Source organism: Eucyclogobius newberryi, unplaced genomic scaffold, assembly GCF_026437365.1.
Source record: "Eucyclogobius newberryi isolate DKJ021-1_F unplaced genomic scaffold, fEucNew1.0.hap1 SCAF_6, whole genome shotgun sequence".
NCBI classification, from domain to species: Eukaryota; Metazoa; Chordata; class Actinopteri; order Gobiiformes; family Gobiidae; genus Eucyclogobius; species Eucyclogobius newberryi.
The window spans coordinates 18434916-18458686 of NW_027316278.1; the positions used below are offsets into that span (position 1 = coordinate 18434916).

General features: G+C 39.6%; 4 protein-coding genes across 6 annotated transcripts; all 4 read left to right on the top strand.

Moving 5' to 3' along the window:
* Window positions 1-390: 390 nt before the first annotated feature.
* pes (pescadillo) lies at window positions 391-7207 on the top strand. Its single transcript, XM_072432982.1, has 15 exons — window positions 391-568; window positions 748-827; window positions 964-1117; window positions 1201-1310; window positions 2162-2333; window positions 2441-2530; window positions 2603-2719; window positions 2816-2893; window positions 4033-4122; window positions 5047-5177; window positions 5907-6032; window positions 6132-6316; window positions 6439-6587; window positions 6668-6835; window positions 7049-7207. The coding sequence occupies exons 1-15, from the start codon at window positions 545-547 to the stop codon at window positions 7118-7120; spliced, it is 1746 nt and encodes a 581-aa protein (XP_072289083.1). The 5' UTR covers window positions 391-544; the 3' UTR covers window positions 7121-7207.
* Window positions 7208-8335: 1128 nt separating this feature from the next.
* gal3st1a (galactose-3-O-sulfotransferase 1a) lies at window positions 8336-10669 on the top strand. Of its 3 annotated transcripts, none has more exons than XM_072433645.1 (4): window positions 8336-8520; window positions 9040-9144; window positions 9244-9391; window positions 9463-10669. In XM_072433645.1, the coding sequence occupies exons 3-4, from the start codon at window positions 9267-9269 to the stop codon at window positions 10610-10612; spliced, it is 1275 nt and encodes a 424-aa protein (XP_072289746.1). In that variant the 5' UTR covers window positions 8336-8520; window positions 9040-9144; window positions 9244-9266; the 3' UTR covers window positions 10613-10669. The 3 variants fall into 3 exon arrangements, with proteins under 3 accessions (XP_072289746.1, XP_072289747.1, XP_072289748.1); XM_072433646.1 differs by having other exon boundaries at window positions 9040-9102; XM_072433647.1 differs by having other exon boundaries at window positions 9040-9102; window positions 9263-9391.
* Window positions 10670-13938: 3269 nt separating this feature from the next.
* Window positions 13939-19293, top strand: lztr1 (leucine zipper like post translational regulator 1). Its single transcript, XM_072432756.1, has 19 exons — window positions 13939-14535; window positions 14608-14670; window positions 14912-14968; window positions 15044-15123; window positions 15197-15305; window positions 15433-15516; window positions 15592-15649; window positions 15722-15861; window positions 15938-16139; window positions 16274-16384; window positions 16488-16580; window positions 16664-16759; window positions 16839-17007; window positions 17098-17267; window positions 17345-17628; window positions 17777-17926; window positions 18091-18196; window positions 18286-18366; window positions 18802-19293. The coding sequence occupies exons 1-19, from the start codon at window positions 14366-14368 to the stop codon at window positions 18916-18918; spliced, it is 2340 nt and encodes a 779-aa protein (XP_072288857.1). The 5' UTR covers window positions 13939-14365; the 3' UTR covers window positions 18919-19293.
* Window positions 19294-22156: 2863 nt separating this feature from the next.
* On the top strand, window positions 22157-23083 carry cldn26 (claudin 26). The gene has a single exon (XM_072433549.1). The coding sequence runs from the start codon at window positions 22404-22406 to the stop codon at window positions 23052-23054; it is 651 nt and encodes a 216-aa protein (XP_072289650.1). The 5' UTR covers window positions 22157-22403; the 3' UTR covers window positions 23055-23083.
* The last annotated feature ends 688 nt before the right edge of the window (window positions 23084-23771 follow it).

Sequence of the window (23771 nt, forward strand, 5' to 3'; positions counted from 1 at the left end):
TGTTTAGGGAGAGTGAGTCAGGAACCATGTGTGAGGCAGCCAAAGCCACAATCAGAGGTGAGTAGAGTAGCCAATGATTGTACGTAAGAGTAAAGTTCCTTCAGTAAAGTTTCTTCAAAATAACATTACTATTATTATTATTATCATTATATATATATATATATATATATATATATATATATATATATATATATATATATATATATATATATATATATATATATATATATATATATATATATATATATATATTATAATGATTATAATAATAACAATTATTATTATATATAATGAGAATAATTTTACTTCAATACAGTCTGTGACACAGACGCGCATCACGCACAGAGGCATATGTTTTTCTACAGGCGAAAGAAGGACAGCCTTTGCTGGAGACTGGGGTCCTAGCAGTTTCCACGCGTGTTCTGGGGCTGTGACGCTAGCTAGGCAGCTTTTCGGAGTTAACAGTCGATTAACCATCAATTGGTTGAATATTAGATTCAGATTGTATATCGTGTTATAGTAGTCGTATTATCCACATTTCTAAATGGGTGGTCTTCAAAAGAAAAAGGTAACCCAAAATTAAGTTTGTGAATGTTTTTCGATAGCTAAGCTGCGCAACGTGGTTTTAGTAGTGGCAATTTTCTTCCTCGCCTTAGCTATTAGGTTAACGTAATTTGAGTTATGTGGCATTGACAGCTTTGTTTCTTTTTACCAGTTTTAAATACTAATGTTGTGTCTGTTTTTTAGTATGAGAGGGGCTCAGCCACTAACTACATCACGAGAAATAAAGCTCGCAAGAAGCTCCAGCTGAGCCTCCCTGACTTCAGGTAAGGTATCCTAGCCATAACCTGTAAAAAACTAATCATGTTTTTATGTCGAGGAGCTAAGATGTTTTGCTTTACTATATTTTCAACTCCTATTGTGAAAACATGTTTTGTTAATATGATGTATTATTCTTGGCAGACGGCTGTGTATCCTTAAAGGCATATATCCACATGAACCCAAACACAAGAAGAAGGTGAATAAGGGTTCAACTGCACCAAGGACGTTCTATCTTCTAAAAGACATTCGCTTTCTGCTTCATGAGCCCATCGTTGGAAAGTTCAGAGAGTACAAGGTAATTAATCTCAACTGAAAACCAGAATTTAGATCTGTCAATCAATATTGTTGTGGTCTCATCAAAATGTTCGTATTCTACAGGTTTTTGTTCGAAAGCTAAAGAAGGCTTATGCTAAAATAGAATGGTCAGATGTGGAAAGATTGAAGGAAAATAAACCAACTTACAAATTGGACCACATTATTAGGGAAAGGTGAGTCTTATACTTAATAATTACTATAAAGGGACTGACTTTAAAATACTGTACACCTATGTGGTTTAGGCCAATATTATTTAATTTGTATTTAAATGAAATATAAATGACCCATGTACACACATTAGCTGATATTGACAATAAAAATGATGTGATCTTGAAGAAATTGAAAAAAAAGAAAAAATTGTATAACACCCGGCATTCATTGGTTTAACTTAAGTTTGTGATCTTGTTAAGCCTGTTACAGACCGGGGCGTCCAAAGTGTCCAGTTTACATTCAAAGTCTGTTAATGCGCGTCGAACGCCTCCTGCGTTTTCCGCGTCGAACGCGGTGTGTTTTGGCGTTGGACGCTCTCGATGCTGACATGTTCAGCTTTGTCCAACTTTCTGCGTTGGACGCGCGTCACAGCAGCCAATCAGAGATGACCCCCCCAGTAACGTGCTACGCACGACCCAGAGAAGACTCAAAACAAACTCCAATAAACCCAATAAAAATAAAATCTTCAGATGCAGCTCTTGGAGCAAATAATGATATTGACTAAACTCTGCTCACCTCTGAAATATATGCTGGTCCCAGACAAGTCCCGGAGCCCATCGCCTCCGTTTTTGGACCTAGTAAAGTTAATAAACCAAGTCTGCCATTAAACTCCATTACACCCCGGGAAAAGCAACACAGCACCACTCCTCCACTGCGCATGTGCTGCCTTTTTTGCTGCTCTACCAGAGCCACCCCTTGTATATTCAGTTATTTTTCAGTCAATTTCTGGACTCATCTTGATTTTCTTGCTTGTAATAAATCCTCTTTTGGCCATTGTTGACAGATTCCTATAAATCTTTTGTTTGTGCTACAGGTTCCCAACCTTTATTGATGCCCTCCGTGATATTGACGACGCGCTCTGCATGAGCTTTCTTTTTTCTACGTTTGCACGAACTGGAAAATGTCACGTACAAACCATCCAGCTCTGCCGGCGGCTTACTGTGGAGTGGATGAACTATGTGATTACATCACGTTGCCTCAAAAAGGTGATGAGCCAACATGCCCCAGTCATTATGTAATAAACCTGTGCACCATTACCAGGATTGAAATTAGTTCAGGTATTTACCTTTTTTTTTTTCTCTCCCAATGATAGGTTTTCCTTTCGATCAAAGGCATATATTATCAAGCAGAGGTGATGGGACAGCTCATTACATGGTTGGTGCCGTATCAGTTCTCACATGATGTACGTGTACACACCGATTCATTGTGTCTGAATTGTGAGTGTGAAATAACGAAGTATTACCTTTTTGTGTAGCATCCCACAGATGTTGACTACAGAGTGATGGCAACTTTCACAGAGCTCTACACCACTCTCCTGGGGTTTGTCAACTTCAGACTGTATCAGTCTCTGAATTTGCTTTATCCACCAAAGGTTTGTTTTGTTGTCTGATGACTATTTATTTTATAACCATCATAATGTTGCTTTGTATTAATGTTATTTCTTGCCTGTAATAAACCAATTTTGCAGTTGGACAGCAAATCTGAGTCGGAGCTGAAAGAACAGCATGAGGAGGACTATGCCATGAATTCTGAAAGCTACCTGGAGGTAAAATTTGAATTCCATTCCAAAATAATTTGTTTCAATTTATTTTAATTAGCTATGTAAACCGAGAAATTATAAGTATCCCTATTATTGAACAATCTTCTCATGGATGCACAAATATTTTTGGCCCAGTATCTGTGTCGATCAGTACCAATATTCTAAGGGCAAGTCAAATTGGCATCAGCTGAAAGTACATATCAGTCCGCTGATATTGCGCTCTGGTAATGAAAGAGTTAGAGTAAGAAAATCATTTAATGCCCAGCGGCCACTAAAGTGAGTTCAGCCAAGCTTCAACAGCAGAATTGAGGGGAAAACAGTCTTTAGATATATTTTAGAACAATAAATTGTTGTGACACAACTCATTTTAGATTTTACTGATGGGCACTGCACGCCACTTGGACATGTTAACTTAATACTAAGTGTTAGAGGTTTTAAGGAGAGAAGAGCTCAGTGTCTGATCAGACACGGGAGGCTGAGAAGGAGCAGAAAGAGACTTTTAGTCTTGATTATAAATATTCTAAATAAAATGGGAAATTCACAGAAAGGAAAAGACTTCATGTCTTTTACACTAATAAATAATACTTCTATTATAGCCTACCTCAATCTAAACACGGGGCTAAATAAATGATTACCATACTTTTCGGGGTATAAAGCGCTCCTGAATAAAAGCCAGGGTTGAACGCGTGGGGGAAAAGTAGTGGCTTAATGTACGGTATGTGTTCTAACTGGTTCTATAGATTTAAAAATGGATCTGAGCATGTGCCACTCGTAGTCGAGTGTGGCCCACTCCACATTGCAGGCATGTGTGCTACCCAGGGTCGTGAGTTCGACAATTTACTGCATGTCCTTCCCTAGTCTTATCCCCATTTCATGCTGCACTATCCAGTCAAATAAAGTCTATTGGCGAAAACTTCCTTTTTTATTTATTTACCGGTAATCTTTATTTTAGATAGTAAAGGGATTAAGTTTACAGCAATATTTATTGGTTCAAAATATTCAAAAGCGTTTAAAACAACTTAACTACAAATAGAAATTATTCACCTTTTTTATATTGGTCCTCGACACAAGCTTTTCCCATAACTTGAGCCTAAAATATCAAAATCGGTGCGCCTCTAATTCTTATGTTTTTTCTCTCTGTGCAGAAACTGTCTTCTCTAAGTGCCACTCTGGCTCGAGTGGTCTCGTCAGTTGAAGAGGAAGAAGCTCAACTGGACCAGTTTCCTGCTGAAGGGGCAAGAACTTTTTTTGCACTTTGTAAAAATGAAAAACACATTCTTGAACGAAACTGTCAAGCTCCCTTTGTCTTGAGATTTTGTATGCCCAAGTCACAGTTTTTAGAGACTAGGGATTATTTCTCCATGTTTGATTGGTAAGGAGTTGTTTCTCACCCTTGTAAACTTGTTTTGCCCTACTAATTTAAACTTTCCTATAATTAATACACTCACAATTTTATGTAATCAAAGTCTGTTGGTTAAATAAAAGAGGGGACTGTGTGTTTGAAAGAAATTAAAGTACCGGTAAACAGGATTGGGTCCAAGTCTGATTTTAATTATAATTGATAATGAAAATAAATCAGTTTCCAGTCATTACTTTCAAAAATGTTAATATAATTGCTTAGTGGAACCAACCATAATAATATTGCAAGCAAGCCCATTCTGCCCAACCCATACTCGTCTCCTGTCCCTGACATGGCCTGTCGCTCACACTGAGCCCGCACATTGGGTGACCACCTGTCCCTCTTTTGATTGTACTGTCCCTCCATTTGGGCTTCTGTCCTGCATCCCACATATCTACCTTATGTCCCAGCTTTTCATTGATTTTCCAAAGATGACAGTTCAGACCACACGATGAGATTTAAAAAAAAAAGATTTAAAACGTTATATACAATATATCAGCTGATTACTCTAATAAATTATAATTCCTATAATATAATCTTATGTCTTAATATATAATAATTATATCTTATTAAGAAATTGTTTAGCTAGTCTTTTTCTTTTTAGATGACCACAACATTTACAAAATATCGGCCCAATATCGGTTATCGGCCAAAGCTTTTTCCAACGGTACACCTCTAGTTTTAGCGCATTTGATCTGGTCACATGACACGGCGCAGTTGCTCACTTTTGAGCCTGTTATATTTATTTTTCTAATTTCAGGAGGACATGGAAAATATGGAGGCCAGGGAAAAGGAACTCAAACTGGAAGAAAGGGTTAAAAAACTGTTTGAAGGCCTTAAATTCTTCCTCAATAGAGAGGTTCCCAGAGAGTCTCTGGCTTTTGTCATCAGGTAAGTAATAACAGCTCAAGTCATCTACATTCTAGTTCTGATGCTGTGGCTTGTTCTGATCAGGGCCTTATGTAGTTTAAATCTTTTATGTTATTTTGATGAGGTGGGTTGTACATTTACTCAAGAAATTGTACTTCTTATAGTAACTTTTTGACACCACACTTTTACTCCTTGAGTAATATTGAAGTAACAGTACCCTTGAGTAAATGTGTTGGTTCTCAAAGTGCAAAACCTCTGTCGACAACATAAAATTATTTGTTGTCATTGGTGTTTATTGCACCGCTCTCTGATATGATTTAGTTGTTCAAATTTTTCTGTCTTCTGAATAAACCAGATTTTGTGTTTATTTATTGTTTTGCCCTTCCAATCACATGAACTTCAAATTATTAAGTAACTTGACTGGTACAATTTTTGGCTTATAATGTCACGTTTCTTGTGACTAGAATTGGGCCTGTGTTCAGAATTAGTTTTCTTGGAAAGCACGAGGTGATACTTTTTGTGAAAAGTGATACCGCCATTCTCAGAGCTCAGAAATAAATGTCAAAACAATGTTAAAAGGTAAACAAAGGAGTCAGAATACTTTTGAATGAAGTTTAGCTTTTAGCATCTCAAAATAGCAAAGCAAACTGAAATGTGAATGAAGAGTGACGACACAATCCTGAGCTCTATTCAGACAAGCCCACATTTTTTTAATACAATAGCCACTGTATAATTGCTCTTGCCTTTCAGATGTTTTGGGGGTGAAGTTTCTTGGGATAAGTCGGTTTGCATTGGAAGCACATACGAAGTGTCAGATGAAGCTATAACGCATCAAATTGTCGACAGGCCGAGCGTTGATAAACAGTATATCAACAGGTATTTTTACACATTGCAAACTTTCCAAAACTATTCTCACCAATGGAAATTTTTAGATGTAGATAAAGTATTTCACTGGGTGTTATCTTGTTCTTATAGATTCTACATCCAACCACAGTGGGTCTATGATTGTGTCAATGCCAAGATCCTGTTGCCAGTTGAGGACTACTTCATTGGAGTGACACTGCCACCACATCTCTCACCTTTTGTAGAGGAGAAGGAAGGAGATTATGTTCCTCCAGAGAAACTAAAGATCATAGCCATGCAACATGGACAAAAATCAGGTATAGGCTTTTCACTGATTTGCTTGCATTTAAACAGGCCTTTACCAAAATGCACTATTATGTTGACTAAAAATCTGAATAAATTGCCAAACTGTTCAGCAATTTATTCAGATTTTTATAAGGTGGTCATTTTTCCTTAGTAAATGAAGGTGAAGAAAATGAAGAGGACAGCGATGATGAAGAAGAGGAAGAGGAGGAAGATGTGGAGGAAGAAGATGTAGAGGAAGAAGAGAACCTAAAGAAAATGGAGGAACAGAGATCCAAGGGCAAAGTAATAAACTTTCACTAAAAGCATTGTGTAACAGATGTGTTTAAGCTGATGTTGGCCTTACTAGTTTTGTCTGTATGAAGTCATTACAGGTGAAAGTGACTCCTGGAAAACTGAAAGTGGAAAATCCAGCACGCTTGGAACAAGAGGAACAAGCTGAGGACAAACGTCTGGCCATCATGATGATGAAGAAAAAGGAGAAATATCTCTATGATAAAATCATGTTTGGAAAGAAAAGAAAAGTCCGAGAGGTTTGTTTGTTTTTGCTATTGGGTCACTTTGGGGTTGGATGGATATGATTCACATGAAGCTCTTTAGGAAGATAAGTTTGTCATTTTAAACTTTGGAACCTTTATCCCATTGTTAATGTTTAACAATATTCGACAACTGCACAATGTTTGCAGTCCAATAACCTCAAGAATTTTATTGATACAAGCTTTCCAAAATCTACTCTTCTTTTGCAGGCAAACAAGTTGGCAGCCAAGAGGAAAGCTTATGATGACGCTGAAAAGGCAAAGAAGAAAGTCAGAAAATAATCTGTTGCTAGGTACCATTTATGCAGGATAAACATTTCTGCACAGGCTTCTTTAGGTTGGTGAACTGTTTAGTCAAGTCGATGTAATCCCTCATTTTGTGTTTCTGCAACTTAGAAAAAGATTTAGTTGTATTCATCAGGACTTTGAAAAACAAAACGTTTCAAAATGACTTTTATCCAAAAGTCATTCTCATGAAATTGATGGATGAATGTGTTAAAGTTGTATTGTGAAATTATGTAACCAGTAAACAACTGATATATTAAATTCATTATTTCAAATGTCTGTTAACTGGGCACAAGTTTTAACACTTTGATTATATATTTTTTTATTAATAAAAGTCAAATATCATCTCTGCACTGAGGAGCAGCAGTCTATCTATGGGCTCTTCTTTTGGGATTGGTCCTCGCAACATTATAGCGTTGATTTAAAAAAAAGATGTACAAGATTACTCTGATCTCAGTCAAAATAAGTCATGGCCTACACATCAGTTTTGAGTCTTGAACAGTGGATGCCTCCCAATTTGCATTCCCTGTACGCCGACCCAGTCCATTCCTGTCCTGGCACAGAACACCCAGCACAACAAAAGCCACAGTGTCATGTCTGGCCATGACGAGTAGGAAGGGAAGCTCAACCTCAGTAATGCTTTGCTCTCTAACAATCTCGATTCTGCTTTCCTTATGTATTTCTTACATTATTGCACAATCCGACACCTAATTTATGCAATTTTTTTATATTTAAATGTTATGACAGTGTGTTAGACTCCTAGAAATGCACCTTGCTCACTTGTTGCGTAGTAGTTCTTATTCTGGTAATATTTGGTTATTTGGCCCTGTGCACCTAATGCTTCAATACCACTTGTTAAAAAAGCATTGTAAATGTTGCTACAGAGTAGTATTGATCAAGGAGTACAATTACATCTTTGTTCTTAAGCTCTCTGCCTTTGTTCTTTTATGCTGTATTCATCCCCTCCTTGTCCTATCAGCTTGCAACTTGGACTCTACTGTCTACTCAATAGCCCACTGTGTGTAGACACAGAATGGGAACTATACAATCTCTCATCCCTCCCCTTTACACTTGCTCTGACAAGTGTGTGTGTCCCTTGATGAGGTCTCTTACGTCACAGGTGGGTGGAGAAGCCTTGCGGTGCTTAATTCTGCAAGCTCTGACTTTTAGAATTACAAGAGGAAGGTGGCATGCTGCGGGCTGAAAGAGGAGATGTGCCAGATGACTGGGGTTTGTTACACAGAACATGTGAGACGGCCGGCAGGGGACTGAGCCAGCTCCCGCCTCCATGAAGGATCCTGATCAGCTCGAACGTTTTTGGGGTATATTCCTCTCTACCACAAGATGATGCAATCAAACAACGTTTACTAATTTTAACCTTTGTGGATTTGAGGTAAGTTCTGTTTACTCATATATGCATAATTTTCTTAGCAAATGCTTACAAAGCTCCACATTAATATTTATTAAAGTATGTGGTTTTTTTATATATACATTTCAAACTACGATTAAAAGCAATAGTTTTGCTTTTAAATGTTTACAGTGCAAATGAGATCTATGGTTAAGTGAAGTAGCTGTGCTTTGGGTTATACAAGAAAATGAAGGGCTACATTTTTTTTATTAAAAAGTTGCACATCAAATTCTATATTACTACTATATGGGGGTTTTGTTTGTATTTCTAAGGGTATGGCATCCACATACAGATATTTAACCACATTTTCAGGTGCACTAAACTCTGTATTCTGGACAATTTAGTATTTGCCACAAGGAAATTTTAAAAGGTTATTAAAATAACTAAAAATGCCTGAATTACCCGTCACTAGTTTCACACAACTGAAACGTGTTGGCTTCAGAATTTATGTTTGTATCAGTCATTTACTGAAAAGAAAAAAATACTTGAGTTTGTCATATCGTTCCAGGTTGAAGTCATAGATTGCTGAGTCAGCCCCTAGGGGCTCACCTTACCTCCATCTGTAGTACATGTAAGATCACTTTCCACTATGATGAATAATTAAATGAGGCAGGTGAGAAACGCACGAGCACAATCATTTTCAGAGCATATTGTTAACAGAGTGGACTTGATGTAATGTTGTTATAACACATAATTTTGTAAACTGTTTTAGGTTTTCATTTAATTGACAGAAATATGACGTTGAAAGTAAGGCACTGGAGGTCTATGTGCAAAGGACTCATCCTGAGCACCGTCATCACCAGCTGCCTGATCCTGCTGTACTGCCTGTCTATGCCACGCGTCCAAATCAATTTGCCTGAGTAAGAATACTATGTGTTACATTACCTATGATGAAAGGCATGTTTTACATTATCTTTTATTTGTATTTTAGAGTACCTGTGCCTTATTCCTGTGCCCATCACCCATCTCATCTCAATCACAAAATGACCGGTAATACCTCTGAACAAAGTACAAGTCAGACATGCGCTCCCAAAGTGGACATAATGTTCATGAAGACCCATAAAACGGCGAGCAGCACTTTCCTCAACATACTTTTTCGCTTTGGTGAGAAGCACCGGCTCAAGTTTGCGTTTCCCAATGGCAGAAATGACTTCTTCTACCCTTCTTTTTTTGAGCGGTCCCAAGTCAAAGACTATAGACCCGGAATGTGTTTCAACATCGTATGCAATCACATGCGCTTCAATGCGCCTGAGGTGACCAAGGTGCTCCCCATGGACACCTCATACATCACTATATTGAGAGATCCAGCAGAGCTTTTTGAATCAGCTTTCCATTACTTTGGTCGAATAGTACCTTTCACCTGGAAGATACCAGGTGATGATAAGATGACAGAGTTCCTAGTCAACCCTGATCACTATTTTGATCCTCACGGTTTCAACTCTTTCTACATCAAGAATCTGTTGTTTTTTGATTTTGGATATGATAACACACTAAAAGTGACTGATCAACAAGTAGAAGAAGGAATTAAATCTATCGGTGACCGTTTTCAGCTGGTCATGTTAGTAGAGTACTTCGAAGAGTCTCTCCTTTTGCTAAAGGACGCCCTCTGCTGGGACATGGAGGACTTGCTGTTCTTCAAGCACAACGCGCGCAAAGGATCCACTGTGTCCAAACTATCTCCTGAACTCAGGGCAAGAGCTCTTGAGTGGAACGCCATCGACTGGAAGCTTTACCAGCACTTCAACAAAACCTTCTGGACTAAAGTGGACACGTATGGACTGCGACGCATGGCCCTCGATGTGGCTGAGCTCCGAAGAAGGAATGAGGAGATGACAGACGCCTGCATCGAGGGCGGTCAGGCTGTAGATGCAGGCAGCATCCATGAGACCGCCATGCAGCCCTGGCAGCCCATAGGAGAGAAATCCATTCTGGGCTACAATCTGAAACACAATGTGGACAAGGCATATAGAAAACTCTGTCGAAAAATGTTGACGCCTGAAATTCAGTATTTAACAGATCTTGGCGTCAATCTGTGGATCACCAAACTGTGGGGACATGTTCGAGATATCATTAACTGGTGATCAGCTTCGGAGGGAGAAGATAAACTGAACGAACCTTATGATCCACCTAATTTCCGAGAGTTTCACCACTGTATTATTTTATTGTATTAACTAATAAGTTATACATCTTTTTAAAGGTCCCATATCGTGAAAAAAAACTACTTTTCAGAGCTTTTAACCTTCTTACAGTGCTATTTGTGCCTCATATGTGCCCAAAGTGTTTTTTGATTGATTCCTGCAGTTTTTAGCTGCAGAACAGACTTATTTCCTTTCCTCGAATCTGCAAATTGACGGGGGTAGCTATAGTGGTGTGTCATAATCACGGACCTGCGACACCATTCCTCCTCTCCCTCCCTCCTTTCTCTTCCTCCTTTCTCTTCCTCCTCTCTTTTCCTCCTCTCCTCCCTCCTCTCTCTTCCTCCTCTCCCTCCCTCCCTCTTCTCTTTTCCTCATCTCCCTCCCTCCTCTTTTCCTCCTCTCTTTTCCTCCTCTCCTCCCTCCTCTCTCTTCCTCCTCTCTTTTCCTCCTCTCCTCCCTCCTCTCTTTTCCTCCTCTCTTTTCCTCCTCTCCCTCCCTCCTCTCCCTCCCTCCTCTCTCTTCCTCCTCTCTTTTCCTCATCTCCCTCCCTCCTCTCTCTTCCTCCTCTCCCTCCCTCCTCTCTTTTCCTCCTTTCTTTTCCTCCTCTCCCTCCCTCCTCTCTCTTCCTCCTCTCTCTTCCTCCTCTCTCTTCCTCCTCTCCCTCCCTCCCTCTTCTCTTTTCCTCATCTCCCTCCCTCCTCTTTTCCTCCTCTCTCTTCCTCCTCTCTTTTCCTCCTCTCCTCCCTCCTCTCTCTTCCTCCTCTCTTTTCCTCCTCTCCTCCCTCCTCTCTTTTCCTCCTCTCCCTCCCTCCTCTCTCTTCCTCCTCTCTTTTCCTCATCTCCCTCCCTCCTCTCTCTTCCTCCTCTCCCTCCCTCCTCTCTTTTCCTCCTTTCTTTTCCTCCTCTCCCTCCCTCCTCTCTCTTCCTCCTCTCCCTCCCTCCCTCTTCTCTTTTCCTCATCTCCCTCCCTCCTCTTTTCCTCCTCTCTCTTCCTCCTCTCTTTTCCTCCTCTCCTCCCTCCTCTCTCTTCCTCCTCTCTTTTCCTCCTCTCCTCCCTCCTCTCTTTTCCTCCTCTCTTTTCCTCCTCTCCCTCCCTCCTCTCCCTCCCTCCTCTCTCTTCCTCCTCTCCCTCCCTCCTCTCTTTTCCTCATCTCCCTCCCTCCTCTCTCTTCCTCCTCTCCCTCCCTCCTCTCTTTTCCTCCTTTCTTTTCCTCCTCTCCCTCCCTCCTCTCTCTTCCTCCTCTCTCTTCCTCCTCTCTCTTCCTCCTCTCACAGGCTCACGCCGCGGGGGAAAGAGGGAGGGAGGATGAAAGCTGCCTCCTGAGCAACTGTCTCCATGTGTGAATGAGGAAGAGAGCCACGCGGCTAGCTTCACGTTGCTGCGCTGTAAATCATTAGACTTGTGTTGTGGAACTTACAACACAGTTACATTTGAGTGTTGGCACAGACGATGGAGGGCGGGAGCTGTACATACAGTCTCCACGCTGAGACTACGTCACGGGTTGGGCGGGGCACACACGCTCTCGCTGAGACTACGTCACGGGTTGGGCGGGGGAACCAGATCGCTCTTCGCAAGGGTGGGGGCGAATCTCAAACTAAGCCGTCTCCATTTCCGGTTTGTGAGCAGGGTCCAAGGTATGGGTGATATTGTATATATTATATTATATATATATATATTGTATATTGTATTGATATTGAAGTATTATGTTATGGGTGTTGCACAACCCTTATTATGATCAAATATACCCTTAGGATAGACTACGAAACGGCACGAAAAAAGCATGATATGGCACCTTTAAGTGTTAATACTGGTTGGTGCTTTTAATCTTAAAGGTGGTATGGACGATTTTTTTCAGCAAATTTTGTATCATATTTCCTCGTGGCGTGGATAAATCATTTGTCCTGCCACGTATCAATCATAAAACGCACCTATCGCTCACCTGCAGCCGCGTCAGGCTCGTCCCCACGTTTCCGCGTGGCTAAGCGCATGGATCTATCATAATATAGTTCCCTCAGTGTACGGGGCAAAATGAAGACGGAGAAAGACAGTTCGAGCTGACGTAGAAGTGGACAGAAATCTACGGGAGACGAGCGATGCGATGCGCTCTGTTGCGCTCCGTTGCGCTAATAAACAAACGCACGTGTGTGTTGTATCAGTTCGCACGGGGGAGTGCGCATGCGCACTTCTGCCTGCGTTTTCAAATCGCCGAAAAATCGTCCATACCGCCTTTAAGGTTTTTCTTTATCTATTGAAAAAAAAATGTTATTTTGATTACACAAACCTAACATAATTAATTTATGTTGTAAATTTTGCTTACCTCGTGCATATGTAGTTATTTTTTCTTAATTACCAAAAAGCTGCAGGCTCAACCAGTATTTCTAAATATTCAAAATTTCATGAAAGTATTCTTTGACCAAATAAGGGCCTAAAATAGATGTGAGACTATTGAATGTAGACTAACAAGGCAACTATGTTTGAATAAAGCTGAATTGCTTAGAAATATCTAAAAATATCTTGTCTTGATGATCTTAAAAATGCTCATTTAATATGCAGCGTGGATTGTAACGTAATCCTATCAATACGATATCCAACCGAGACCACATTGTCGTCTACTTCAGTTTTTTCTGATCATTGTTTCCATTATACTGCAGAGTAGGCTACTACACTACAGAGTGTAAAATGTTGTCATTCCGAATTGTTGTAATCCATAACATGATAATAAAAATTAAATTAGCTATGCATTGTTTATTTTTTATTATTTTTACCGGTCTGCTATCATTGCAATATTGGTTCTGATTATTCAACAGCATCAATCGCAAGATTATTGCTTTCTATTCAACTATCCTACCCTTTAAATTAAATTGTTGAGGATGGTAAAATCTATAAATGGTTTATGATACATAAGTAATGATTTGATTGAAGTTGTTTTTGGATGATTACTGCCATCTAGAGTGCAAACCCACAACTTGCAACAGATTATGGGAAACGGAAACGGGGCTAAAACAATGGTTTAATTAAATCATAACGATTGCTATATAATGGCTAGGAGTACAACGTATTTATTTTATATTTACAACACTAAAATATACCCATTTTTTTGTTATAAATACCACATACAATCACATTAGGCCCACCAGTAGTTTCTGCACCATGTAATAATGAGATAAATCATAGCCACTTAATTTAATTTAGGTTTAACTGGTTATCTCGAACAGAAGTGTTTGTCTCAGTGCAGGGGCGTGGCTTGTTCAAGTGCAGGGGCGCGGCTTGTGCAAGTGCGGGGGCGTGGCTAGGCGACTCCGACGGAAGCGACTGTTGTTATGCTAGTTTAATGCCAGACGCTAATGTTGTTTTTACCAAATTGATATATACTTTGAGATTGTAAATGTTTGTCGGATATAGTATTTTCTCATTTCAACTTGGACGAATGCGCAAATGTTTTTAGTTTTCAACAGCTTGGCTCTTCTGCAGCTCTATACAAGTTAGCCAGTTAGCTAACAGGTTAGAGCTAGTAGAACTAGGAGCAGGAGGTTGGGATAGTTTGTTTAACACATCGTATGGTCAAAAACGTAACCTGTATTGAGTTACGTGCATGTGCGTGTGCAGTCATCAGCTCTTCTGACATCGTTGAGCCATGTTGCAGGGTTGACATTATTTTGTGAGAGCTGCGCCCTGGTGATGACTGAATTATTCGGATGCGTGCACGTTCCACGATGAGTTGTAAATCAACCAAAGTGGCTCCGAGTGTAGATTTTGACCACAGCTGCTCTGACAGTGTGGAGTATCTGACCCTTAATTTTGGTCCGTTTGAGACTGTCCATCGCTGGAGAAGACTGCCTCCTTGTGATGAGTTTGTGGGTGCCCGGTAAATGTTACCCACCATTGATAATTTTCTGGGCAACTATTGTTTTTCATTTACCTTTATGTTTCTGTTTAGACGAAGCAAACACACGGTTGTAGCTTACAGGGATGCAATATACGTATTTGGTGGAGACAATGGGTAAGTAACAGGTACATAAATAGTTTATTTTGAAATACAGAAAAGTAGGGCATGACTTATTACAACACCATTTAACAATAAAGCTTTTTTTATAATTTAATATTCAATGTCGCATTAACGTGAAAAAGAATGCAAAGATTGATTGAAATTATGCCTTCTGCCAATGGCATAGGACTACATGTCCAGCCATTGCTAATACATAATTTGTAAGTGTAATATATTATTATTATTTGCACAATAGGAAGAATATGCTAAATGACCTACTTCGCTTTGATGTCAAGGACTGTTCTTGGTGCCGGTAAGATCACTTAAGGGCCATTTTAAGGCAATAGTGTCTATGTGACAAATTAATGTTGTGATTCATTATTTACAGAGCTTTTACCACCGGAACCCCACCTGCTCCCAGATATCACCACTCTGCTGTTGTATATGGAAGCAGCATGTTTGTCTTCGGTAACACTCCTTTGTCAGATAAATGTACTTATATCATTGGCTAAATTGTTGCTTTTTCTCAATGATCTTTAAGGGGGCTATACTGGAGACATCTATTCAAATTCAAACTTGAAGAATAAAAATGATCTTTTTGAATACAAGTTTGCCACTGGGCAGTGGACTGAATGGAAAGTAGAGGGCAGGTAAATAGCATTGATCCTTTTGAAAATCATTCAAAAACCTTTAGCAGCTTTCAGTAGTTCAGACAATTGTAAATTACTTAACTTGACCGCACATCCAAAGTAAGTACTTCTCCCGCTATGTTTTTAGTTTGCCCGTGGCTAGGTCTGCACATGGAGCCACAGTCTACAATGATAAACTCTGGATATTTGCTGGCTATGATGGAAATGCAAGGTACATTTGTTTTGTTTTCTTCTGTCCCTACAATTATTATTTGAATGTGTGTCTTTATATTTGTGTGTTGTTTAGGTTGAATGACATGTGGACTATAAGTCTTCAGGACAAAGAACATGCTTGCTGGGAAGAGGCCAGTAGAATGTTTTTAGTAACTTAATTAAAAACTTAAAACTAACACCAATGATGTTTTATTGTTAAACAGATTGATCAGAGTGGTGAAATTCCACCATCTTGCTGCAACTTCCCTGTTGCGGTTTGCCGAGACAAAATGTTTGTGTTTTCTGGTCAGAGTGGAGCCAAAATCACCAATAATCTTTTCCAGTTCGAGTTTAAAGGACACATGTGAGCGGCATTTGGCATGTTGCATTCAGTAATATCTGTTTCCTGATTTACCATGTTCAATTTATACTTGTTCAAGGTGGACACGTATCCCGACTGAGCATTTATTGCGGGGCTCACCTCCTCCTCCGCAGAGACGCTATGGTCACACTATGGTTGCTTTTGATCGCCATCTCTATGTGTTTGGTGGAGCTGCTGACAACACACTGCCCAATGAACTGCACTGCTACGATGTGGACTCTCAGTCCTGGGAAGTCATTCTGGCCAGTATGGACAGTGAGGTGTGCATATAGTTAGGGTAGTTCTACACTGCTATTTTTCAGATAAAGACAATTCTTCTCAGCCTGTGAATCACTTTACAAAAATATTTTGTGTTTATTATTATTTATCAAAAGTCTTGCGTATTGGTTTTCAGATGCCCAGTGGTAGACTGTTTCATGCTGCTGCTGTCATTCATGATGCCATGTACATTTTTGGTGGCACAGTGGACAATAATGTGAGAAGTGGAGAGATGTACCGGTTTCAGGTATGTGTTTCTCAGAGATTTATTTTTTGTGAATAGATTTTTCTGAAGCTATTTTCAATGATTTTTTTCATGAAATATTTCCTCTATTTTCTCTCATTTGCAGTTTTCATGTTACCCCAAGTGTACTTTGCATGAGGATTATTGTAGACTTTGGGAGAATCGCCAATTTTGTGATGTAGAGTTTATCCTTGGAGAGGTAACCATTGTTAAAATATCACTGATGCAAAAACACTTTTACTATTGTAACACCAAACATTATCTTTGTGTGGTAAATTGCAGAGAGAACAGAGGGTTTTGGGACATATTGCCATAGTGACTGCAAGATGCCAGTGGCTTCGAAAAAAAATTCTACAGGCTCGAGACAGACAACGATCAGTTAGTTTATATTATTAAATACTTTTGAATCTTACTTAAAAAACGTTAGTATGAATTTTAAATGTTATGTTGTATGCAGAAAAGTAAACAGGATAGTGAAGAAACTGATGAGGCAGCAACCCACGGCCCTAAAGACATCCCTAGTGACAGCCGGCTGCTCGAGGTTCACATCAGAGAGGCCGAGGCCCAGCCCTTCGAGGTCCTGATGCAGTTTCTTTACACTGATAAAATCCAGTACCCACGCAGAGGTATTCTTCTAGATCGGTTTATGTACATGCTGCTTTTCCAAACACATTCAACTCTTAGATCTAAATAAACTTTCTTTCCTCTTCCACAAGGTCATGTGCAGGATGTTTTGTTGATTATGGATGTGTACAAGCTCGCCCTCAGTTTTAAGTTATCACGTTTGGAGCAGTTATGTGTGCAGTACATTGAGGCCTCTGTTGACCTGCAGAATGTTCTTAGTGTTTGTGAAAATGCTAATAAATTGCAACTTGATCAATTAAAGGTAACATATTTTACTATGGACATTATATTAAACATGACTCTTAAATCAAAGGCACTAATAATCAATTTTCTGTGCAGGAGCATTGTCTCAATTTTGTGGTGAAAGAATCCCACTTCAACCAGGTGATAATGACAAAGGAATTTGAACGTCTATCCACCCCTTTGATTGTGGAAATCGTCCGGCGCAAGCAGCAGCCCCCTCCCCGGGTTTACTCTGACCAGCCAGTGGACATTGGCACATCTCTGGTGCAGGACATGAAGGCTTATTTAGAGGGGGGTGGTCTGGAGTTTTGTGACATTATCCTACTGTTGGATGGACACCCACGGCCTGCCCATAAGGCTATTCTGGCAGCACGATCCAGGTAGGGATGACCATATCAAATTAATTAAACAAATCATTGCAATTATGAAAGGGTCTATTTATTCCCTGGATATTTGGCTAAAATCTTAGAAATATGAATAGGACTATGTTTCTGTATATTGTCATAATATTATCATTTGTCTCAACAGCTATTTTGAAGCCATGTTTCGCTCCTTCATGCCTGAGGATGGTCAGGTTAATATATCCATTGGAGAAATGGTTCCAAGTAAACAGGCTTTTGATTCCATGCTCCGCTATATTTACTATGGGGATGTCAATATGCCCCCAGAAGATTCTCTGTATCCTTCGCACTCTGGGAATTCAGTATACATTTAATTAGTATTTTCACAGTTGCCATAAATGCTGCATGGTTTATTGGACTAAAGATTGTGTTAAATACAATGTCTTTTTGACAATTTCTAATCACAAAATGACATAAGTAGTCCTTGACTAAACTAAACAGCTATCTGTTTGCGGCGCCATATTATTATGGGTTTTCAAATAATCGCCTGCAGGCCTACTGCAAGCAAAACCTGGAGATGAACGTGACAGTGGAAAATGTGTTGCAGGTAATTGTTTTTTTCTTCCACTTCCTGGTTGATGGTGACCTAATCTTCATGTATGACACTGGTCGTTTTTTGTTGTTTTTCCTCTTCAGATTCTGGAGGCGGCTGATAAGACTCAAGCTTTAGACATGAAGAAGCATTGCCTCCACATTATTGTGCACCAGTTCATCAAGGTGGGTGGGATTGTATCTGGAGCTCTTGGGGTTTGCTGCCCACTCGCTGCAGCTGCGATAACGCGCTAGCCCTGTCTTCTTTGCGGGAGACTGACATTTTTGGAATTGTATTACTAGGCCGGCTGAACAAGCACCTATTCTCATAACAAAAGTGGTCACACTGATTATTCCATGTTCTATCCCTCTTGGATGTTTTATTTGCTCTTTATCGGGATGTAATTTCTTTTTTACTTCATATTATATTTGACAGAATACCAATGAAAACGAGAGTTTTTCTCATTTGGTTTTCCCTGTATACGTATTTGATGAATGAAAAAAATTAAACAAAGCTTTCTAATTTTCACCCTTTCTTTTTGTTTAAGAAGCACCCCTCTTATTCATTTGGTCGTTCTGTTTATGGTTTATTTATTTCATTTTCCTCTGCCCTTTCTTAAGGTATCCAAGCTTCCTAACCTACGGTCCCTCAGTCAGCTGCTGCTCTTGGACATCATTGAGTCTCTAGCGACTCATATATCAGACAAACAGTGTGCCGAGATGGGATCTGACATTTAAGATGACTTAGGCAAAATCCATTAAGCTCTGTTTTTTACAAGTGGCCCTTACATCAGTCATTCCCTTGCCCTGAACTGCAGTATTTCCTTTTACATTTGACCTTGCATGTTGTCATATTCTGTTTAATGATTACTCTCTGATCATTACATATTGTAAACACATTAATCATGACATGTCGTTTCTTCTAACATAACATAAATGTAAGAATTCTGCTGTCTATTGTCTATAAACTAAAGCCATTAGCCTATTCATATTTATATTAACAGATATATTTCCTAAGGCTGACTATGTATTTATGTATGGAATTACATCAATATGCTGTATTAAATGTAGAGCAATCTATTTGCGGCCTTATTAAAGCAATTGTGCATTTAATTCTTCCCTCTTGATTTCCCAATGATATTTACTTTCATATGAGTCTCAGAGCAAGGCCAGGCAGGAGCAGTGTGGCTTTTGATTCATGATAGTATGATTCAAAGTAAAGGTTAGTTATAATCTTATTGTGTAGGATACACCTTTGCAACATTTTCTTGATATGTACCTATAGGAACTGTATTTTAAAAGCAACACCTTGCATAATTGCACAGCACTGTAAACCTGTAAATTAAGTGAGCCTTAATACATTAGGAGTGTGAAGTAATTCAAACAATTTGTATTATTATTATCCCCGAGCGCCACAAGCTGGCGAGAGGCCTATTAATCTCGTAAGGCCATGCGAAGCACGGCTGCGAAAGTGCGCACATAGTGCGCACGAAATCGAGCGCGAAGCGCTCGCCCACTTCCAAACACTCACTAACGCACTCCTTCACTCACGCACGCCCCGTGCATACTAATTAGTAGTAGGAAAATGGAACTTTACCGTTGTAAACGGGCGAAGCCCGTGCAAAAGTGCGCACTAAACGAGCACTTTACATTGGGGTCGTCATCCCCTTATGAAGCACTCATTTGCGCTAAGTAGCTCACGAATACGTTCCCCATCTCTTGCATGTTCCGTGCATATAAGCATGTAATGCAAAAATTGAACATTATTACTGTATAGAGGGCCAAAAACACAAAGTGGGCGGAGCCCACTCAAAATTAACGAAAGTACCCGTCAGTGACCAGGGACCCACACCATGAGGTATGGTACGAAAATGTATAGTTCATGATATTTGAAAAATGGGAAACATTGTTTTCGCATCGGAATATTATTCTTTCTTTCTTTCTTCTTCTTCTTCTTCTTCTCGGGACCAACCCCCTATTTTTCACCCAGTGAACATTGACGAAAAGTCACAAAAATTTGCACACCTCTAAAAATCGTGCCTCTCTACATTCTGGCTATTTCCTTTTTCTAAAATTAAAAAAATTGGCGCGTCAGCGCCCCCAAATGTACCAAAAATGCATTGAGAGATGGGAAATGACCCAAAAAAAATCTGATCGTAGAATCATGAAATTTGGCGCAGAGGTAGATGATGACAAGAGAAGTAAAAAATATTATTACGGCAACGCCGTCCGCCCAACCAAATGTCGGCCATATTGCTTCAAAAATGGCTAAACAGACTTCGGGGTTTTTCCAAACGTCGTACTTTTACGAACTCCTCCCAGGGCGGTGGCCCTAAAAAGCTGAAATTTGGTGAAAATGCTACTGAGGAGTGGGACATCAAAAGTTATCCAAATTACATTGATACCTGTCACGGCAAGAATTTCAGAAATCTCCCAAATTTAACATTTCTGCCGTTTGCGCAGATAAAGTCCGAATTGCGTCAAATTAGAATCAGTTGTTAAACTCTTTGCCCTAAACCTACTTGAAGTGAAATAAATTAATTTGGAGCCACAGCGCCCCCTACAGATTTTATATGGAGGTTAAATATTTAGTTTTGCGAAATTATATGAAATTTGACACACAACTCAATTTTGGCATCCCCATCAAAAAAGTCAATGAGACCCATGTCATAATTGTTATGGCTTTGCCGTAACGATGACCGAAACCTTCCATGTTATTCCAATGGGGAAATCGCCAGAACATGTTTACACTTTAGACTTTCACGAACTCCTCTTAGGGTGTCAGCCCTATTAACCTGAAATTTGGTGAAACTCATCTTCAGGGGTGGACCATCAAAAGTTATCCACATTTTTATTCTAAGAGTCACGGTGTCTGTGCGGCAAAGCCGCACATTTTGCCAAGAATTCAAAATAAAATTGCTTTTTGATGGTAAAACAAAGGGGAGAAGATGTGACAGCGTCACAGATTCAGCAGTAGATGTAATAAAAGGACAATTGGGGCGCGTTAGCGCCCCCTCCTCTTGCGGCGTGGCGGCGGCGTGGCGAGGGCCGATCATTGCCGCTTGCGGCTATATTTATCATTGTTATTATTACATACAAAAACTACATAATAGATTAAGAAACGGTTATTTACATTAAGTATGAAATAGACATGCACATGATTCTGTGAGTGAGAGTTTCATTTAATTTGTTCTCTTCAATTCAAGCGTGCTAATGCAACGCACTATCTGCAACAATATTTTGAATAATCAAGATTTCACATTTACTATTACCATGATTATTTATTATTTTATTCATAATTGAAGAGCCCTGGATTAAAAAATGTGAGTGTTTATTTAATATTGATACAAAACTATAACTTGTATCCCTGATTCAATGACCGGAGTCTGCCAGGTTTATGCACCTGGAAAACGTAAGGTTAATCCTTAACCTTCCATCAAATGAGCTTGTCCTTCAGGAGTATCAGCTTCCACAATCCTCAGATCTGTGTGTGATAAGCCCAGACAATGGTCCTTGTGAAAGATAAATTCCTTAATTTATTACACAATTTCAACAAAATCTATTGTCTAGAATTACGTCTAGTTTTTTCCTCTCGAATGTCCAACAGGACATTAGAGTTGAGCATGATTGTATCACCTACTCTTTTACAGAAAGTAAGTGTTGGACCCTTGTAAGTACTGAATCGCAAGCACAAAGCACTATTCATTGTGCTGGTATTTGATACATCAACCCAATTGATTTTCCCTGATTTATGTTAGAATGGTGTTTGAATACATTACTCTTGACTGTACCATGTTTCATTTCAAGATATTACAGAATATCCCATGTAAACTTTACATAAATACCCAGTGGATTCATCCCAGATCAGTATCGAGGCTTCTGTGTATTCAGCAGTGCCCGACTTGCTCATGTTACGTTCATCCAGGCTTTTACTTGCATTCTGCACCGAATCCCTTTGGAAATATCCAGTTTCATCTAAAAACAGTCTTCCTTGTTCACTGTCCAGATATTTAACACTGAAACAAAACAGTGTGTCTCTTGTCATGGCAAAGTGCTGGGCTACGTTCCACTCATCAAGTGCATTTTTTGGACTCTGGTGAGTGGGCCGGGCGAGTTGGTCCTGTTACCTTAGTTTTAAGAATGTTTTGGAGCTTCCCCCTTTAGTCTCGCTTTGCATCTTTAGAGTAAAGACTGTATGAGTGTGGCTTCATTCCCTTCAGAAGATGGTCTTTCTCACACCCAAAATAATGCAAAGAACTGCTCTGTTTGTGACTTTTGGAGGCTTTGTCACTTCTTTGATGACCATGTTTATCCCTTTTTGGAAAACAATGAACTCAGATTTAAATGAAATGGAGAACTGGTTTTCTGGATTGTTCCACATGTGTCTCTATACAGAAGAAGTAGGAATTCAGTGCAAGGCTTACGAGTCCATTTTAGCCCTGCCTACGGACCTCCAGATCTCCAGAGTTCTCATGTCTTTGTCAATCGGAACAGGTGCCTTTGCAATGGTGACAGCATTTCTCGGTCTGGATGGAGTGGACGCTTTTGCGGGTCAGTCTGGCCTCAAAAGAGGACTGCTTATCTTTAGCGGGGTGCTGGCTTGGATCTCTGGCCTCACTACCCTGGCCCCTATATCATTAGTGGCCTATACAACTGTGGTTGAATTTTGGGACGAGGGCTTCCCTGATGTGATGCCCCGCTGGGAGTATGGAGAGGCCATGTTCGCGGGATGGTTTGGAGGGTTTGCTCTGGTCATTGGAGGGACACTGTTCTTTATTGCTGTGTGCATGGCAGACTTTGACCTAAGAACTGTGCCTGGCAGTCCACTGGTCAATCACAGGACACAGAATTATCTCAAGACTGAGGTGTTATAACTGATGTTTTAACAGTCGATTTTACTGTATTTAGCTTCGTTGTGTAATAGTCATGTTGTCTATTTTTTAATGACGCATAATAGTCATGTTGTCTATTCTTATGTCCTATTATAAAACAAAAACTACTTCTTGTCTGTCATTTAAAAACAATTAAACATACAAAATGTGCATTGTCATAGCCAAGTTACATTCCGCTACTCACCTTTTTTAGTCTTAAATGGAGATGCCTAATTTCTACACTCCATGATACTTTGCTTATATACTTATTTACACCTGTTGTCTTGTCTCTTTTGTTAATGCTGTGGTTATTTTTGCCTCATTGAGATGTGGCAGATCCGTTGATGTGATTTAATTGAGTTTGCTGTCACTCCAAGTCAGTTGGATTTGCATGTGCTTTCCTCCCTTTCATTACACTTGCATACTTTTAGATTATGCAGTAAGGAAGAAAAAAAAAGGTTGACATAATCTCTCAAAGACTACATTTTCCTCTCACCCTTTTTTTTTCTGAGAAAAACAACTTTTTACTGAACAAATTTACTCACACTGAGAGTGGAAATATCTGGGGGTAATTTCTATAAGACTCTCTGTATACATTTTAATCCTGTGCCAATCCCCTGAGAGAAACAATGACTTTCTGCAGCACTCATACTGTTCAACCGAGTCAATCAATTGCAAAGGAATGCCAACAACTGACTGATTATTTAATATATTCAGCAG

What these genes read in the sequence shown, in the direction of transcription:
- lztr1 (XM_072432756.1), top strand. Translation starts at nt 14,366, where the DNA reads ATGCGTGCACGTTCCACGATGAGTTGTAAATCAACCAAAGTGGCTCCG. An exon ending in AAGCAGCATGTTTGTCTTCG is followed by an intron (nt 15,124 to 15,196) that starts GTAACACTCCTT and finishes ATGATCTTTAAG; the next exon opens with GGGGCTATACTGGAGACATC. An exon ending in ATGCCCCCAGAAGATTCTCT is followed by an intron (nt 17,927 to 18,090) that starts GTATCCTTCGCA and finishes TAAACTAAACAG; the next exon opens with CTATCTGTTTGCGGCGCCAT.
- gal3st1a (XM_072433645.1), top strand. Translation starts at nt 9,267, where the DNA reads ATGACGTTGAAAGTAAGGCACTGGAGGTCTATGTGCAAAGGACTCATC. An exon ending in GTCCAAATCAATTTGCCTGA is followed by an intron (nt 9,392 to 9,462) that starts GTAAGAATACTA and finishes TTTGTATTTTAG; the next exon opens with AGTACCTGTGCCTTATTCCT.
- pes (XM_072432982.1), top strand. Translation starts at nt 545, where the DNA reads ATGGGTGGTCTTCAAAAGAAAAAG. An exon ending in GAAAGTTCAGAGAGTACAAG is followed by an intron (nt 1,118 to 1,200) that starts GTAATTAATCTC and finishes CGTATTCTACAG; the next exon opens with GTTTTTGTTCGAAAGCTAAA. An exon ending in TCTCTGGCTTTTGTCATCAG is followed by an intron (nt 5,178 to 5,906) that starts GTAAGTAATAAC and finishes CTTGCCTTTCAG; the next exon opens with ATGTTTTGGGGGTGAAGTTT.
- cldn26 (XM_072433549.1), top strand. Translation starts at nt 22,404, where the DNA reads ATGGTCTTTCTCACACCCAAAATAATGCAAAGAACTGCTCTGTTTGTG.